We start from the raw sequence: 15,933 nt of genomic DNA, 5'->3' as shown, positions 1-15,933 counted from the left end.
GAGATTATTCCATTAAGTTTCCTATTTCTTGTAATCCATTGAGGTAGACTAGTTGCTTTATCATGAAAAGCGATATGTCATTGAATCTTACCTTCCATGAGGCCACTCATGTTGGCATCCTCAAAGGGTCGTCTGAGCTTTGAGGCCGCACTGGTTGGCTTAGGTGTGGAGGTCATGATCTGGGCTGACCTGCGGTGCGCCCTCATTGGTGCGTTCTGGGCATCATGCAGCATGGTATCCAGTCGGGTGCCTTGCTCGTTCAGCTCATCCACGTTCGGGCGGTATTCATTGACTTCTTTCCTCAGAGGCTGTAAGGGAAGGGTTTGAGCACAAAATGACACGACGTTATACTACATTGAAATGATTTTCACTGAAAAGTGTGTAGGTGTGCAACCCGATGGGGATATCTCCTCAGTCTATAAGCATAAGATTGTTGCTTGGCAAAAAGTTTCTTATTTGTAATTCATTGAAAAAGCAGGGGAATCATGAATTAGATGTCTTTCAAGCATGGTGCACGAGATAAACACAAAAATATTATATTTGCATTCAGCTGACCAAATTTTTTTTTTAAATAGTACCAATTTCTTATCATGCAATCGACAAACTTTGATAATGATCGCAATTGCTAATAGAAATGCTTCTACTGAAAATTGTAACATGATTGATACCTCAACAATTAATACAAACATCTCTTTTCCATACCTTCAATTCATCATACTGTTCCTTGATGTCGTCCAGTTCCTTGGCGACTGCCCTGAAGCCATTGAAGCGTCTTTCTACAGGTATGAGCCAGGAGCTGACATCCTTGAGACTGTTATTGTAGGCCTGCTGGGCAGCTCGTCTCTCTTCAAGCTGTCTCGATCTGTAGAGGATAGATCAAGAATCAAATGTGACTACACAGTTTAGATATTTTCATAGTCTCTACGAACCATGATGGCCCAGTGGAAGAGGAGTGGTCTTGTATTAAACAAAGATGTCCAAGATTCACACAAAAACTTGTGCAATGGTGACAATTACAGCAATTACTGTCGTTATCAAATCCCTCGGAAAGGACTTACAACCATTACAAAATATTAATATTCAATAGAGCCGTTTTCTATTCTAATCCTTTACCATTCCCCATGTACATGTACATATGAAAGTCACCACAATCACCACAATCACCATCATCCCTGTACCTGAATTCCAGGAGTTCTTGGAGATCTTGCCAGTTGTCATCCAGGTTCTGCAGGATGATATTGAGAGCAGCTGGATCACTGACCCTCCTCTCATGAAGCAGTTCATCGGCCATCTTGTGGATGTCCATGTACTGGGCCTTGTTCTTGTCCGCCTGAGTACGAGCATTCTGTTTCACAAACAAAAATTGAGATTTTACTTAAATCTTGTTCCACAAAGCAAGTAAATAAAAGAGGAAAATGAAGAATACTGTCAAATTCAATCTTAAATATTGGATCTTGAAATAAAACTAGGAAATAGGGTGTGGAATTGGAAGAAACTTTACAAAATCAGCTAATTTTAAAGTCCTATGAATCCTTTATAACATGCCCAGAGCATGAATGGGACTTGCAATAAAATTGCAAAGACCCTACAAAAGAATTATAATAAGTATAAATCAAAGTGAGGTGAATACATTTATAAACATGTAACCGTATCCTACTTGTACATGCACTGTATTAACATACACGTCTGTCACTAAAATCTCAAGAAATCTTAAAATCCTCCCGATCATCTACATGCCTCTGTACGAGATACATGTAGTATGAAATAGATTGTACTACTAACAAAGAGATCATCTACTCTTGATTTGATTTATAAACTGTTTTGAAATAGATTTTTTTTCTTATGGACCAACCTGCAAGATGGTTCCCAGTTCAGTCAGGTCCTTCTGGCTCAGGTCAGGTGCCTTCAGTAGATCCAGCATGGGTATCAACCAGTCCTCCAGTTTGTCCACCTCATCCTGGAGACGTCCAAGCCTGTCGGACAATTTCTGCAGGAAGTCGCAGCTGGAGCGAGCAGGGCCGGACAGGCGCTCAAAGCGGGTGTTTAGGGCGTCCAACTTGGACTGGAGTGCCCTGGCTTCGGCTGGGTCGGTCGTGGTGGAGAGGAGCTTAGCTGCTGACTTGTTGATGCCATCAACGCTTGGCTTACGATTCTCAACATCAGCAAGAAGTTTCTGAGTGAAATACATGTAGGACGTACAGCATATTATATTTCTGTTTTTGAGGGGGTAAATAAATAAGTTGTAGAGCCAAAATTTATTAATCTATATTAGCAACACCACTGGCACATAATGTATATCTATTTATATGTACAGAGGTACAGTTTACGTTATGGATCATCCTCAAAACATCCCACTTCCAAAATTGATCTCTGAAAACCACCATTCTAACTTTTATTACAGAACCAAATTGTACATTAACTACATACTATACAGAGGAGGGTTGTCCAGGACACACATACATTGATGTAAACCAAACAACAAACTATATTTTCCACTTGGCAATGTAAATATGTTGTTCATAGACCATGTACATATATAGTTTGTCAAATTTGACATTTTTAATAAACACAGACAACAAATATTTATCTCACCTTGTATTGTTGCATGACGTCAGCCAGATGTTCCTTCCTCAGGGAGATTGGTGTCCTTTCTTCCAGTCTGTTCAGTGTTGCCTCTGTATCCTCCAGCCACCTCAGAAGAGAGTCCAGTCCACCCTGGACAGTCTGTGACTCGGTCAAGGCGGTGTGGAGCAGGTTGCTGCGATCGGTCAGCATGGCTTCCAGCTGGCTGTAGCGGTCACTCATGTCCCTGGTCTGTCTCTGGACCTCAGGCTTGAGGTCCTCATGGGAGTCTGAGAGGTCACGACCAGCTTCCTTGGCCGTCTCAACATCCTTGCTATGCATGAGGACTTCATCACTGAGGGCCTACAATTTTATGTGGATAAGGAAAACGGTTAAAACACTGACATTTTGTTGCATGTCCTGCCAAAGGGCGCAGATGAACATACTGACAACTGATGTGAATTTCAAGAAATAAGCAATCCAGGGTCTGTACCATTTGATGATTAAATCCTCATGTACATGCGGGTAACACATTTCACTATATGCATCGTCCAAATTGACAACAGTAAAATTATTACCTCAACAATCAAACTAAAAGCTTGGAAATCCAACAAAATTGTGAGTTCATCGCCCTCCACCAAGACACAATGATTTGCATTATGTCTTGAACAGATTCTGTAACTGTCATTCTTCATTCTGTCATTCTTCATTCTCTCCCCCTGCACTGCAAATTAAAATTTGCTTTCTGTTCTATTTTTAAAACAGTATGTAAATAAATACCCCAAAAACATTTGAGACATTACCTTCAGATCATCGATCTGCCTCTGGACAACTTCAGGCTCTGTAGCGATGGGTTCCTTCTCAACGTTCTTCAGCGTAGCATACATCTCGTCCAACCAGGGCATGGTTGGGTTGACAGCCTCGGTGTATCGAGTCTGCTTCCCACAGACATCTCCAAGGCGATCCCTATGCTCCAGGCAACGGGTCTTGAGTCTCTCGTAGCGGGAGTTGATGTTGCCAAGCTTGTCACGGATGGTGTTGGACTCTGGTGCCTCGCTGAAGGTTTGACCGAACTGCCTCGGCAGAGCAGTGGAGCGGTAGTCACTCAGCTCTTCCTTGTACATCTAAATAAGGAGATATTAGAAATCAAAGGAAAGTTGAAGGATTGCATTGGGACTTTGGAAGAAACTCTCTACCATACAAATGTGAACAAATGTACAGTTTATGTGCTTTGAAAACATTGACCTACAAGTACTTTACAATTTATACACAAACACTGTAAGCTTGCAAATGAAATTGAAGAGCTGCAAAGTGATACTTCTTTGGTTGAACACCAGATACTGCTGTAAATATAAAACCATCTCACAAACGATTACTGGAGATCTTTTTATTTTCATGTGAATTCAATTTACATGCACCTGAATATCATGTTACATTTTACTTAATAATGATTTCTCACATCAAGAGCTCAACAACAAAATATTGTGTAAAAGTATCTGCAACACAAACCTTAGCATTGTCCACAAAGGCCTGTCCGGTCATGTTGATGAACTTCACATCAGCACGATGTGTGACCACATCATCAGCCAGAGCCTTCTGCTCCTCGTACTGCCTCTGCAGAGCTTCATCACCAAGCTCAATCTTACGGTTGGACTTCTCTAAGGCCTGCTCTGCATCCCGGAGCCAGTCCTCCATCTCGGTCATCTCCGGTTCAAGCTTCTTGAGGTCGTCCAGCGCCAGACGGAGCTTGTCGCTGCGTGTGGTGGACTGAACGTTGGCGTTCTCATAGCGGACCTTGAGGTCATCCATTGGTGTCTTGAGGGCAGCACACTCGTCCTCTGTGAGACGGTCACCCTTCTGCTTGAGGAGCTGGTTGCCTTCTTGGACAGTCTCCAGGAATGGGCCTTGGTGGATAAGGATGTCTTCATGAAGCACCTGCAAGTCAAAGGTCACAAGTCATAGAGGTAAACAGTCATACACTTTCCTAACCTGTGTTCATTTCCAACACATATACAAATCAAGTTTTGTAAACATTTACTCACATGCATAACTTTCCCAACATTAATACAAAAAAGATTAGGTAAGCATTATTAATGTTTTTTCATCACTATTTTGCAAACAATTTAACTTCAGAATGTTTAAATTTATGTCAAACTCCTGATGACCTTGCTCAAAGTAATGGACTACATTTACATGTGTACATTGTAAATGAATTATTCACCTTTGAATATGATGTGCACACAAATTCGGTCTCCCAAGGAGAATGAGAAAATTCAGATTCATAATGTACAATGTACCTTGTGTTTGTTCTTTTGGTCTGTCAGTGGTCTCATCTGTTCCTGGATAGGTTGTTCAGCACCAAGCTGGTGTTCAGCATTGGTCAGCCAGTCACCGAGGTTCCTCAGCTGATCCTTGGTCTCAGCATACTGCTCCTTCAGCTTCATCTAAACATTAAAACAAAAACAACAACAAAATTATAGAGGTGTAAATGTGCATGTACTTCTGGTAGTGGTGTAGGCAGAGGGGGTGCTTGGAGACACATTCGCTTACCTTGTATGATGGAAAACAAAAAGACAAAAAGAGAGAGAGAGAGTAACAGGGATAGAGTGGGATAGATGTAAAGGGGCCTCTCCTGGGTCCTCTCCCAATTGGAGACTCTGACATTTCAAAGTGCATCCATCTAGTAATCAATGTGGACGAACAGTAAATGTCCATTGCTTACCTTCTCTATCTCCTCTGTGCGCAGACGAGCGAGGGTGCTCTCTGTGTTCTTGAAGACATCATCAGACTTGCGGCTGAGAAGGTCATACTGCTTACGGAGGTCAACGAGTGTCGCCTGGAGTTCACCTACCCTCTCTGGGGAGAGCTTGGCACGCTTGTCCTTCAGGAACTGATCCGTGGAATGTATGGCATCCAAGATGGCCGCCTTGTTGTTGTCGATGTCACCATGGACATGCTGAGAGGGAAGTGAATAAAGAAGCACATGAATGATGTGAAATGGGTCAGCACCGAGTAGGACCTCTCGTGTCTTGACTCAAAATAAGGCCCAGAGCTATGTGTACTTCCAAATTGCAGGAGACCGGGCCATTTTCCTCTATTTCTCCTCGCCTGTGGAATTCCCTCCCATCATCTACCGGTATTCGAGAAATTGACAACCTTGACCAGTTCAAAACTTCACTCAAAACTCACATCTTCCTTCAGACATTTAAATGCTAACTTTTTTTTAAACAGATATATGGCACCATACAAATGCTGTGAATCATCATCATCATCGTCATCCTACTTACCTCATGTATTCCCTTCTTTTCAGTAAATATTCTCACTTTTTAATATTAGGCTCTGACAGCCACCATTGACAGTCATGACACTACTCATGCTCCAATTCTTTCTTCATTCTTTCATCTAGCATTCTCTCTAACACTGGGAGACGAACAAGTATCTACAGAAATTCCCCAATATATCTCTTAAATGGCCTTGTAGTTCTCCTCTCTACCTCTCGGAGACGAACAAGTATTTATAGAAAATGCCCAATATATCACTTGAATTGCCTTGTAGTTCTCCTCTCTACCTCTGGGAGACGAACAAGTATTTATAGAAATTGCCTAACATATCTCTTGAATTGCCTTGTAGTTCTCCTCTCTACCTCTGGGAGAAGTACAAGATTCTGTAGAAATTCCTGCAACATATTTTCTTGACCCACCTTGTAGTTCTCCAGCTCATCGGTCAACTGGCCCATGTCACCTCCCCGAGGAGCTGAATTGACCACCTTCGCATCGGTGGCGGTCACCCAGTCCATGAGACCGCCAACGCTATTGGTCTTCTCAGCGAGCTTAGAGTTCAGGTCCAGGTCCTCCTCGCGGTCCGACAGAGTGGCACGCAGGGCCTCATAGCGGTGGTTGATCTCTGCGAGGTCACGGACCGTCTTGCTGTCATCTGCCATTGAAAAGATGGATAATGATTCGTTAGAATTGAAAAACAAGGAGCCGAAAACAAGAGAAAGGTACACACTGTATGTGTGCATCATGACTTTCATAGAGTAAGCAAATGATGCTGAATATGTTATGAAATAGTAATTCTGGCTCTGGCAAATCAAATTAAATATGTAAATACAGTACACTACAGCAAATACATAATACATGTACATGTATAAAATAATCCTCAGAGTACCATTTAATCAATCTTATAGGCATCTATATTCCAAATACTAAAGGGACTCACAAAGTGAGAAAGGGAAATAAATTGTTGATTGTATTTTACACTACAACATTTCATAAACTATTCATAGGTATTCAAACTTAAATAGATATGCAGGGACAAGTTTCTATATTCAGAATTATGTGCTTAATTTGATTCATGACTGTGAGGAATAGTAAACCACAGTGACATCAACATTTGATTCAATTTGGGGATTTAATCTAATCATCTAAAACACTGTTTGGAAGAGGAAGAAGACAAACCTTCTTGGTAGTCGCTCATGTCAGAGGTATCAACCGGTCGTCTCTGTTGGAGCACGTCATCTCTCTTCATGGAGCCTAGTTGAAGTGACCGGCAGCGTGGTCTTAGACTGACTGCTGAGTCACCCTCCTTGACCAGACGGTCAAAGGTCTGGCCAAATTTGTTGACGTCGATGATCTTGGGCTTGTAGGCCATGACGTCTGCCTTGAATGGCTGTAATGGAATGTGAAATGTAATTAAAACAATAATCAATTTGTCCATGTACAGGGTTACATCAAAAAGAAGATAAAAACATCTTTACTTGATTTAACAAATTTCAAAGATTTTACTCAAGTAAATCATACAGTCAGTACACATTCTTCAATACAAACCTCTTCTTAAAAACTACATGTACACCTGTACATGTATGTCTTTCAGATTTGATTGCCATCTACATGTACATGTGCAGATACATTTAGCATGTCTGGTTGACATTAATTTCATTCTAAATATTATACTGCACAAGAAGTTATCACTGAAATGTACATGGACTGAAACTAGACAGAAGCAACAGATTTCTAAGAATTTAAGATTATTAGACTATTATCCTGAACTTTGAAATATTCAAAGGAAGTGCAAAATTTCAGAAAGAAATGCATTAAAGATCACTAGCATACCTTGAGCTGTTCAACCTGTGTCTGCAGGGTCATTGGGTCGGTGGATACAGCTTGGAGCTGACCCACCTTGCGCTCCATGTTTTCAAGCCAGTGATTTACGTCCTTGTTGCTCTGATAGTACTTCTTAGCGGCCTTCTGTTCCTGGTCAATCTGCTTGGACCTGTAGTGCAAGAAGGTTTGATACAGTTAATTTGAATGAGTTTACAATATCCCATTGTGAAAACCAACCTTGATAGTAAAATACTACTGAACAAACGGGAGAGTTATCTGCGATTACATCACCATCCACTAATCAAACTGCCAATTTGAGATTCGCATAGACTTAATGATCTCAACACTCATTAATTTCCTAATTTATTTCAAACTATCACATTCTGTTTATCTTATTTTGCTGCTTTCATACTAATGAAGTTATTATGAGGGTCAGATAAATTACTGTACTGTACACTGTACATGCAATATAAATTGATTCGTCATGAACATGTTTGGGTTAAAGTGGAGAATGGGATTACATCGATAGGGCTAGTAGTATAGACTTGTGTCTGAACTAACCTCTTGGCAAGGACCTCCTCCATCGTCCTCCAGTTGTTTTCATGGTTGGTGATGACGTCTGTGACATAGGAAGTGTTTCCTGCCTTGGGGTCACGTACAAGGGCCTCTCCAAGCTGGTGGACTCGCTTGTGAGAAGGACGCTGGTCATTCAGCTGTGCCTTGTAGTCCTGCAATCATGAGAAACACATCGCAAATACATTAATTGAAACCTATGACTTACAAGCACAGCTTAATTTTAAACTCCTTGTTCAACAATGTACTTTTATTTAAGCTTACTCATAAACCCCATTACATGCAATCATATAAAATGTGGTATATACATATACATTACATATACATTTGATCATGCACTAACCATTGTAATCTGACATCTGTATGTCTATACAAATTACATCAAAATCAATTCATCATTTGCTTTGTAAACAGTCTATCTTATACATTATGAAATGCAGCTCCAAAATTGTATGAAACTTGTACTTGACACTGTATTTCGAGAGCATAACTGCCCCTTTTTGCACTTTCATCCCATCACGCATATGTCAGACAATAAACTTTATTTTCCTGTCATTCAAGATTAACACCTCATCAGAACATGTAACAAATCAACAGAGAACATGACAGTACCTTGAGCTGTTTCTCAGCTTCTGGGATCTCCTGACGACCGAAGTCACGGTGCTCCAAGCGGTCAATAGCTGGCATGAGGACATCTTCCAGATGGTCAACCTCCTTCTCAAACTCGTTCAGCTTCCCAAGCATGCCATCAAGAGTTTGACCATGGTTGGTGGTTGCTACAGAGACCTGTGAATAAATCAAATTTTTCACATTTAGTTTAGAATTCAATTTTGTATTTTTGCATTTTAGAATTCATGTGCAAGCATTCAAAAAGCAAGGAAAGAAACATCTTTTACGTTTATGCTTCAAACCCAGGAGGAAAAAGAAAGAAAGGAAAAAGTGTGAGAGAGAGAGCGATGGAAACAGAAGAGGAAAGCAAAGAGAAAGAGAAAGAGAAGGATAGTAAGAGAGGAGAATGAAAGAGAGGATAGGGAGAGGAGAATGAAAGAGAGGATAGGGAGAGAAGTAGAAAGGGATAGAGAGAGCGAAGGGGATAGCCAAGGAAAGGGAGAGTGAGAGAAAGATAAAGATAGACAAAGAGAGAAGGAGAGATAAGGAAAGAGAAGGAGGGAACTAAGCAGCATGTAACTGACCTTCTCATATCTAGTGTTGACATTGTTGAGTTTGGATTGTAGCACCTTAGCAACCTTAGGTTCACTGTTCTGTATCAGGGTCTTGGCCGAGCGGTTGACGTTCTCAACGGCTGGCTTGTGAGCTGTGATGTCATCCTCAAGCACCTAGAAATAAAGGATGAAATCAGACAACATGAAAAGAAAGTGTCAAGCATAGTTCCAACATGGGTTTACCTACTCAATGACATATACATGTCCATAGACAATGAGATAAACATTTGTCACCTGTTATCCCACGTCTACTATATGTATTTAGTGTATGTTCATCAATGTTAATATGATTCATCTACAAAAGATCAACTTGGCAAGTACAATACTTGTATATGTACATGTCAGCAATGAACATGTACATGTAAATGAAACTCGAGATGACTATCCTTTTTTGTGACCAGTAATGTGAACTTTCAAAGAAATATAATGCAAGCCCCTATCAATACATAATTACAATCTGTTCAGTTTGCTAAAATCGCACCCTCAATAAAATCATTACTACTATTTTATTCCACCTGATTTTTATGTTAACTTGTGTTTATTGCTTTCAATTTTTTTTTAAATATACAAAGATTAAAAAAAATGAAAATGAAGATGGTTACCTTCTGTTCCTGGATGTTCTCCACCAGTGGATCCCGCTTGACGACCAGAATGGTTCCCTTCTCCATCCTGTGTACGCCCCTCTCGATATCATCCAGCCATCGTAGCATCGTGTCCAGACTATCCTGGACACCCTGTGACTGTGTGAGGGCGTTCTGTAGCTGCTGGTTGCGCTGGTTGATCTGGCCATCCAGATCGTTGTAGCGACGTGTCAGCGTGTCTGGAATAAGCAAATACATTGATTATGATACGATTGTTGATTGTAAAAAGTGTATTAATCATTTGTAAGGATTTTCTTTATGCCAACAATGTGAAATCATATTTTCAATTCCAAATGCAAGCCTTGTACTATAAATCAAACGTACACGTAGATAAGAAATTAATAGTATCGCAATTTGCTTTGTTTTTTATTTTTTTGTGACGTAGTGAGCAGAATGCTTGAGTTCTTCATTGTCTTTATTTGGTTGCATAACTGTTTCCCCCTTCACACAGATTTTACAGATATTTGCCTCTTTAGAGTACAAAATAGAGAGTTTTCCTATCCCTATCTAATATTTTCAACAAATATCAGGAGTCGATCACACTACAGAAACTATCTATGGTCATATTTCCTATGGTCTCCATGTTAACCAGTTGACTACTGAATTCTATAATTCACATAGAGTTAATACAGGGACAACCCGGTTCCCGTATGCAATGGGTTTATATAAATGACATACCAATGGCTTTGTTGATCTCTGGCTGTAGTTCAGGTTTAGAGTCAGCCAGGTTTCTGCCTGCCTCCTTGGTCCTCTCAATGTCCTTCAGATGGAAAGCTGTCTCATCACGAAGAACCTTAAAGAATAGAAAAACAAATGATGTTAGAAGCAGTGCATACAGTATGTCTTTAACAGCTCATATCTAGCACTCAATGTATTTTTACATCTTTATGTGCTGGACATTAGTCGGCAAAATGTTCTAAACAAAGGTCCATATATTCATCAGCTAAAAGCTGTATTCATTTCATTTTAACATGACAATTGTACCATAAAGTAAAAGTTTGGCAATACAAACTCAGTCAAGGAGGCATAATTCCACAAAGTATCTATCATATAAAGAAGGGTATATTCAACACTGTGGCCAAGATTTTCACAAAATTAGCCAATGGCAATTTCAAAACCTTCTGCTCCACCTGTTGAAATGTAATAATATTACAACGACATCTTTCATACTTTCATATCATCTGAACATGGTTCATATTAGCGATACAATAGTGTGACACATTGCCCATACATGTAGGTTGCTTTTTTCAAAGTCTTTCTCACCTTGAGCCTGTCGATCTGCTTCTGGACCGTTGCAGGATCCGCTCCGATGGCTTCCTTCTGGAGCACCTTGAGTGACCCTTCAGCATCCTGGAGCCAGATCCCAAGACTGTCTGCTACGTCCTGGAACTTCTGTTGCTTCTCCACCACGTCCCTCAGGGCATTGGTGGTGTCCGTGGCTGTCACCTTGAGGCGGTCGTAGCGGGTTGAGATCTTGCCGAGCTTGTCGCGGATGATGTTACTATCAGGGTTCTCGGTGAAGGTGCGGTTGAACTGGCGTGGGAGGGCAGCATCACGGAAGACAGCCAGATCTTGACCGTAGACCTGAAGGGAGAAGGATGAGGGATTAAGAACATATTACACATGACTTTGCATACTGTAAATCAGATTCTAATTCCGATATGAAATGAACATCTACATTCCACCAAAATGCTCAAACACAAATCAAATTGTATCACTTATTTTTTTGTTTTTTTAGGTGGGTTCACTTGCTCTATGACAATAAAACAAACAATGATCTCAAAAATGTATTTAAACACACTTTCTTGAATGCAAGTGCATTTTCAACACCTGTACATACAGTGTTCCATCATGTGCACATATGTAACATAATCTTCACTGCTAAAAAGAAACAGAGGCATTTAGATGAAAAGTAAGAATTTCTTTGCTGCAAGTATTTGCAATAGAAAAGCTATAATTCAAAATTATAACAGATTAAAGACAGATATTGGAGAAAAAAATTCAGTAGAGCATTACCTTTGCTGACTCTAAGTATTTCTGGCCACCCTTGACCACAAACTTGATATCTGCAGCATGAGCAATGACGTCCTCTGAGAAGCCACGCATGGTGTTATACTGCTTCCTGATGGCTTCAGGCTCAGTCTGGGTCTGTCTCAGGGTATTATCCAGAGTGCGCTCAGCACCATCCAGCCACTCCTCAAAGTCACCAACCTCGTTCTCCAAGAGAGGAAGGTCCTCGTTGGAGAAGCGGAGCTGCAATCGGATCAAATATACAGTATGTCACAACATAATATAAAGCATTCAACAAGAATAAAATATACAGTAGGCTTCCGGTTACACCATGTAAGAGAGAGGGGGAGGATTATAAAAGAATAAAATAATCACTTCATTTTTCACTTTACCAGTCATAAACTTTTTTTTGCTTTATTTTGACTTCTGAAATATACCAAATGAAAGCATTTAACAAGATGTGTTTTTTTCCAACACTATCCTTACCCATTTTTAACATCTAATCCACAGATCTAACTTTGTATGCCTGAACCCTTTTTTTTTCTTTCTGTTCCTCTCTTTCTCTCTGTCAATGTTTTTAATCCTTTTTTTTCTCTTCCTCTTTCTTCCTCCTTATCCCTCCTTATCCCTTTATCTGTTTTTTCCAACACTCTAATTATAACTCTTATAAATTTTGTTAAGACTAACATTCTCTCTGCCTCTGTCTGTCTGTCTCTCCTTTATCCAGCTTTCTTTTAAGTCTCACACTTTCTCTTAAGTCAAAGAAGTTCTGCATTGAAAAAACATCAAATTTTTACCTTGTTGGTCCTGTTGAGTGACTCTGTAGTGATAGCATCATATCTGTTCCTGAGATCTGTCTGTTTCTCACTGAGCTTGGTCTGGTCTTCTGGTCTAAGACTCTGAGAGTGTTGACGGATCAGGGACTGGGTCTCCTGCAGGGCCTGTAGGACTGGAGTCTTGTGGTTCTGGATCTCATCATGGATAGCCTAGAGAGAGAGAGGAAAATATTAGTGACATGTTGTAGAGTGGTCCAGTTCCAACATATATATGTGATTATAGAAAATATTTTGATGTATTCAGATTGTGATGAAGAGGAAGATGACAGCTGTGGATATGAATATGTCTAATACAATGTTTATCCATAAAAGTGACCTCTAGAAACAGGATGGATTTCTAGATGGGTTTTCCAACACTCTACATGCACAAAGCACTGTCCACATGTTTTTTCTAATAGGAGAAACATTAAAATTGGTCACAAGTGACCTTTGTAAAGAGGCGACTACAGTGCATGTAGGCCTACAGGTACATGTACATGTATGAAAAGTTTGACCTGGCATGTCCAGGTAGCCTACACTGTTCATGTAGATTAAGCAAAATGACATAAAAAATCTATCAAGGTTTTTCCCACCTCCATCTGCATCTAACATGATTCACCACAAATTGTCCAGACATACACAGTACTTGTATTTTGGATAGAGTATTAAGAACACACACAGTCATGACAATGATTGAATAGTTTTCCTAAGACCCTGTAATTGAAGAGAAATGTAGTCACCTTGTGTTCCAGTTCTTGTTGTGCGAGTGGCTTAGATTCCTCAGCGAAGGGTTGTTCAGAACCCAACCTCTTCTCAATGATTGGAATCCATTCCAGCTCATCATCCAAGGATTGTATGGTGGCCTGTAACAGCTCGTCTACAGCAACCTGTGATAAGGTAGAAAGAAGAATGTCAAGAAATAATTATTGACTCTCTAAATCTATAACATGTTTGTGCTCTGTTTCCATTGTACATGTACCCAACAAATCTAAAGTTCTGTACATGATGATGATGCTTCACAGCACTTGTGTGGCGCCATTTATCTGTTTCAAACATTCAAAGGCACCGGCTCCTCCAATAGTCATGGACTACACATTTGCTTGAAAGGATGGGTTTTAAGGCCCGACTTAATAATAATAATAATAATAATAATAATAAATTTATACAGCGCAACTTTTATACAAAATATATTCAGCTGCGCTGGTTAAAGCTTAAAGCTTTCTAGCTTGTTGGTGTCCCGAAGAATAGGAGGGAGGGAGTTCCAGAGACGTGGATGTGATGAAACTAATTACTGGAGAGTTTATAAGGCAGGATCATCCCTCTCAAAAAAACAGAAAGAAAAGAGAAAGACTGTTTACCTGGTCAGACTCCTCGTTCTTGAGCAGGTCCAGGACCTGGGTAGCCTCCTTGAGCCAGTCATTGGACTTGAGTGAGGCCTGTTCGTAGGATGACCTGAGGTTAGAGGTCAAACCCTTGAGCTTGTTCTGTAGGTTGGGATGGAGCCTGTCACGATGGTCACGCAGGAACTGCTCTGCACTGTGCACCACCTCCAGGATGACTGGGCGGTGGTCAGCTACTTCACCATGGATGGGCTGTGGGTGGGGGGAGGAATGATGGCAGTGAGAAAGAGCTTTTGGAAGCATGAATATATTTCATATGGAATTAAAGATGAGTACCCACTGTTCCAAATACATTTTTTAAGTGTTTCATGTTCACTCTTTATCCTTTTCTTTTCTCAAATTTAAAAATTAGTAAATCAAAACTCCATGCACAGGAACTTCGCACACACAGATGACATTTTTAAATATATGTACATCCTTCATCTCATAGTAAAAAGTTAATAATAATTGCTCATAATAAAAGATGAATTGTATTAACAAAATTAAGTTGACATGTATCTAGGGGTTTTATGTTTTTGTATCTATATGTACATGTATGATAACATATTATTTGCACAATGATGTTTTTATGGAATGAGAGGGAAATGTTCATGTTTATGTATTAAAAATGACACTACTTTTTTGTGACCAGGTTTTGGGGAAATTTCAAAATATACAAGTACAAATTTGCAATTTTCATAATACTGTAAGTTCTCAGTAAAATATCAAAATTTAGAATGCAACATTGAACAATGATGTTACAAATTCACACATGATTACAACATCGTACCAACTTGGAAAATAATATAAACCATAATTTCAAAGGTGTGAGCATAAATAAGATACAGATTTCAGACTATCAAAATACAGGGAACAACTTTAGACTATAAAAGTACAAAGAAAAGGTTTACCATGCAATATAGGGATAACGTTTCTATTTCATATCTATTTGGCTGCTTTTAAAATGTATATGGACTTCGTTATCAAAATAGATTTCTTTACTCTACTGTGTACAGGTACTTACATACTTGGTAAATAAAATGAACAGGTATATACAAAAATATATACAAAAAGTCATGTAAAGTGTACACACTTTTAAATGTACATTTCTCCACTAATATACAATGAAACTTTAGAGTTTACTGTCTTTTCAGCAAATTTTATCTTTCAATGAAAAGCATATTTATCAACTTGGCATATGTGAATGAAATGGTTCGTGGCAGCTATAGAGAATTGAATATACATGTATTTTCAAATGTTTGATAGAATTTGTGATACATACCGGTATGTGCTTTAATGTACGTTTTATAATCTGAATTACATACATGTAATACCTATTATAAGCTGGATGGATTCTAGCAAAAGTTATCTTTATATTGTAGATGATACTAGTATATTTATGAATATATGTACAGGGGGGGGGGGTATCCATACTTAAGCAAGCTTACATCTTAAAGGGGTTTTCTCAAACTCAATTAAAACACTGGGGAAGATTTCATTCATGCATTATCAAGGAGGTTAACAAAGCCACACAATTGTTTAAGGATATTGTGTTGAATATACAATTTTTTTCTCTTTCATCAATAGAAGTGGATTCGGGTGTAACACAAAATTAACATGAGAACAAA

General features: G+C 39.5%; 1 protein-coding gene across 1 annotated transcript in view; it reads right to left on the bottom strand.

The window, feature by feature from the left end:
* The window catches only part of LOC582631, a 155,724-nt gene that overhangs the window by 11,733 nt on the left and 128,058 nt on the right, over positions 1 to 15,933 (bottom strand). The window contains exons 151-172 of the mRNA XM_030983831.1: positions 14,285 to 14,518; positions 13,667 to 13,813; positions 12,909 to 13,097; positions 12,118 to 12,354; positions 11,365 to 11,685; positions 10,780 to 10,894; positions 10,063 to 10,280; positions 9,431 to 9,574; positions 8,850 to 9,023; positions 8,226 to 8,392; positions 7,674 to 7,833; positions 7,020 to 7,230; positions 6,263 to 6,495; positions 5,285 to 5,518; positions 4,860 to 5,006; positions 4,072 to 4,497; positions 3,366 to 3,686; positions 2,593 to 2,925; positions 1,853 to 2,173; positions 1,179 to 1,345; positions 703 to 862; positions 92 to 308 (exon numbers count right to left, since the gene is read on the bottom strand). Of these exons, the coding sequence (XP_030839691.1) occupies positions 92 to 308; positions 703 to 862; positions 1,179 to 1,345; positions 1,853 to 2,173; positions 2,593 to 2,925; positions 3,366 to 3,686; positions 4,072 to 4,497; positions 4,860 to 5,006; positions 5,285 to 5,518; positions 6,263 to 6,495; positions 7,020 to 7,230; positions 7,674 to 7,833; positions 8,226 to 8,392; positions 8,850 to 9,023; positions 9,431 to 9,574; positions 10,063 to 10,280; positions 10,780 to 10,894; positions 11,365 to 11,685; positions 12,118 to 12,354; positions 12,909 to 13,097; positions 13,667 to 13,813; positions 14,285 to 14,518 (4,876 nt within the window). The remainder of the gene's footprint in view (positions 1 to 91; positions 309 to 702; positions 863 to 1,178; positions 1,346 to 1,852; positions 2,174 to 2,592; positions 2,926 to 3,365; positions 3,687 to 4,071; positions 4,498 to 4,859; positions 5,007 to 5,284; positions 5,519 to 6,262; positions 6,496 to 7,019; positions 7,231 to 7,673; positions 7,834 to 8,225; positions 8,393 to 8,849; positions 9,024 to 9,430; positions 9,575 to 10,062; positions 10,281 to 10,779; positions 10,895 to 11,364; positions 11,686 to 12,117; positions 12,355 to 12,908; positions 13,098 to 13,666; positions 13,814 to 14,284; positions 14,519 to 15,933) is intronic.

The sequence above is a fragment of the Strongylocentrotus purpuratus genome, unplaced genomic scaffold (genome assembly GCF_000002235.5).
Source record: "Strongylocentrotus purpuratus isolate Spur 01 unplaced genomic scaffold, Spur_5.0 spur5_scaffold_13, whole genome shotgun sequence".
Lineage (NCBI taxonomy): Eukaryota > Metazoa > Echinodermata > Echinoidea > Camarodonta > Strongylocentrotidae > Strongylocentrotus > Strongylocentrotus purpuratus.
Note: the sequence above shows the minus strand (reverse complement) of the source record. Positions and strands in the feature narration are given on the sequence as shown.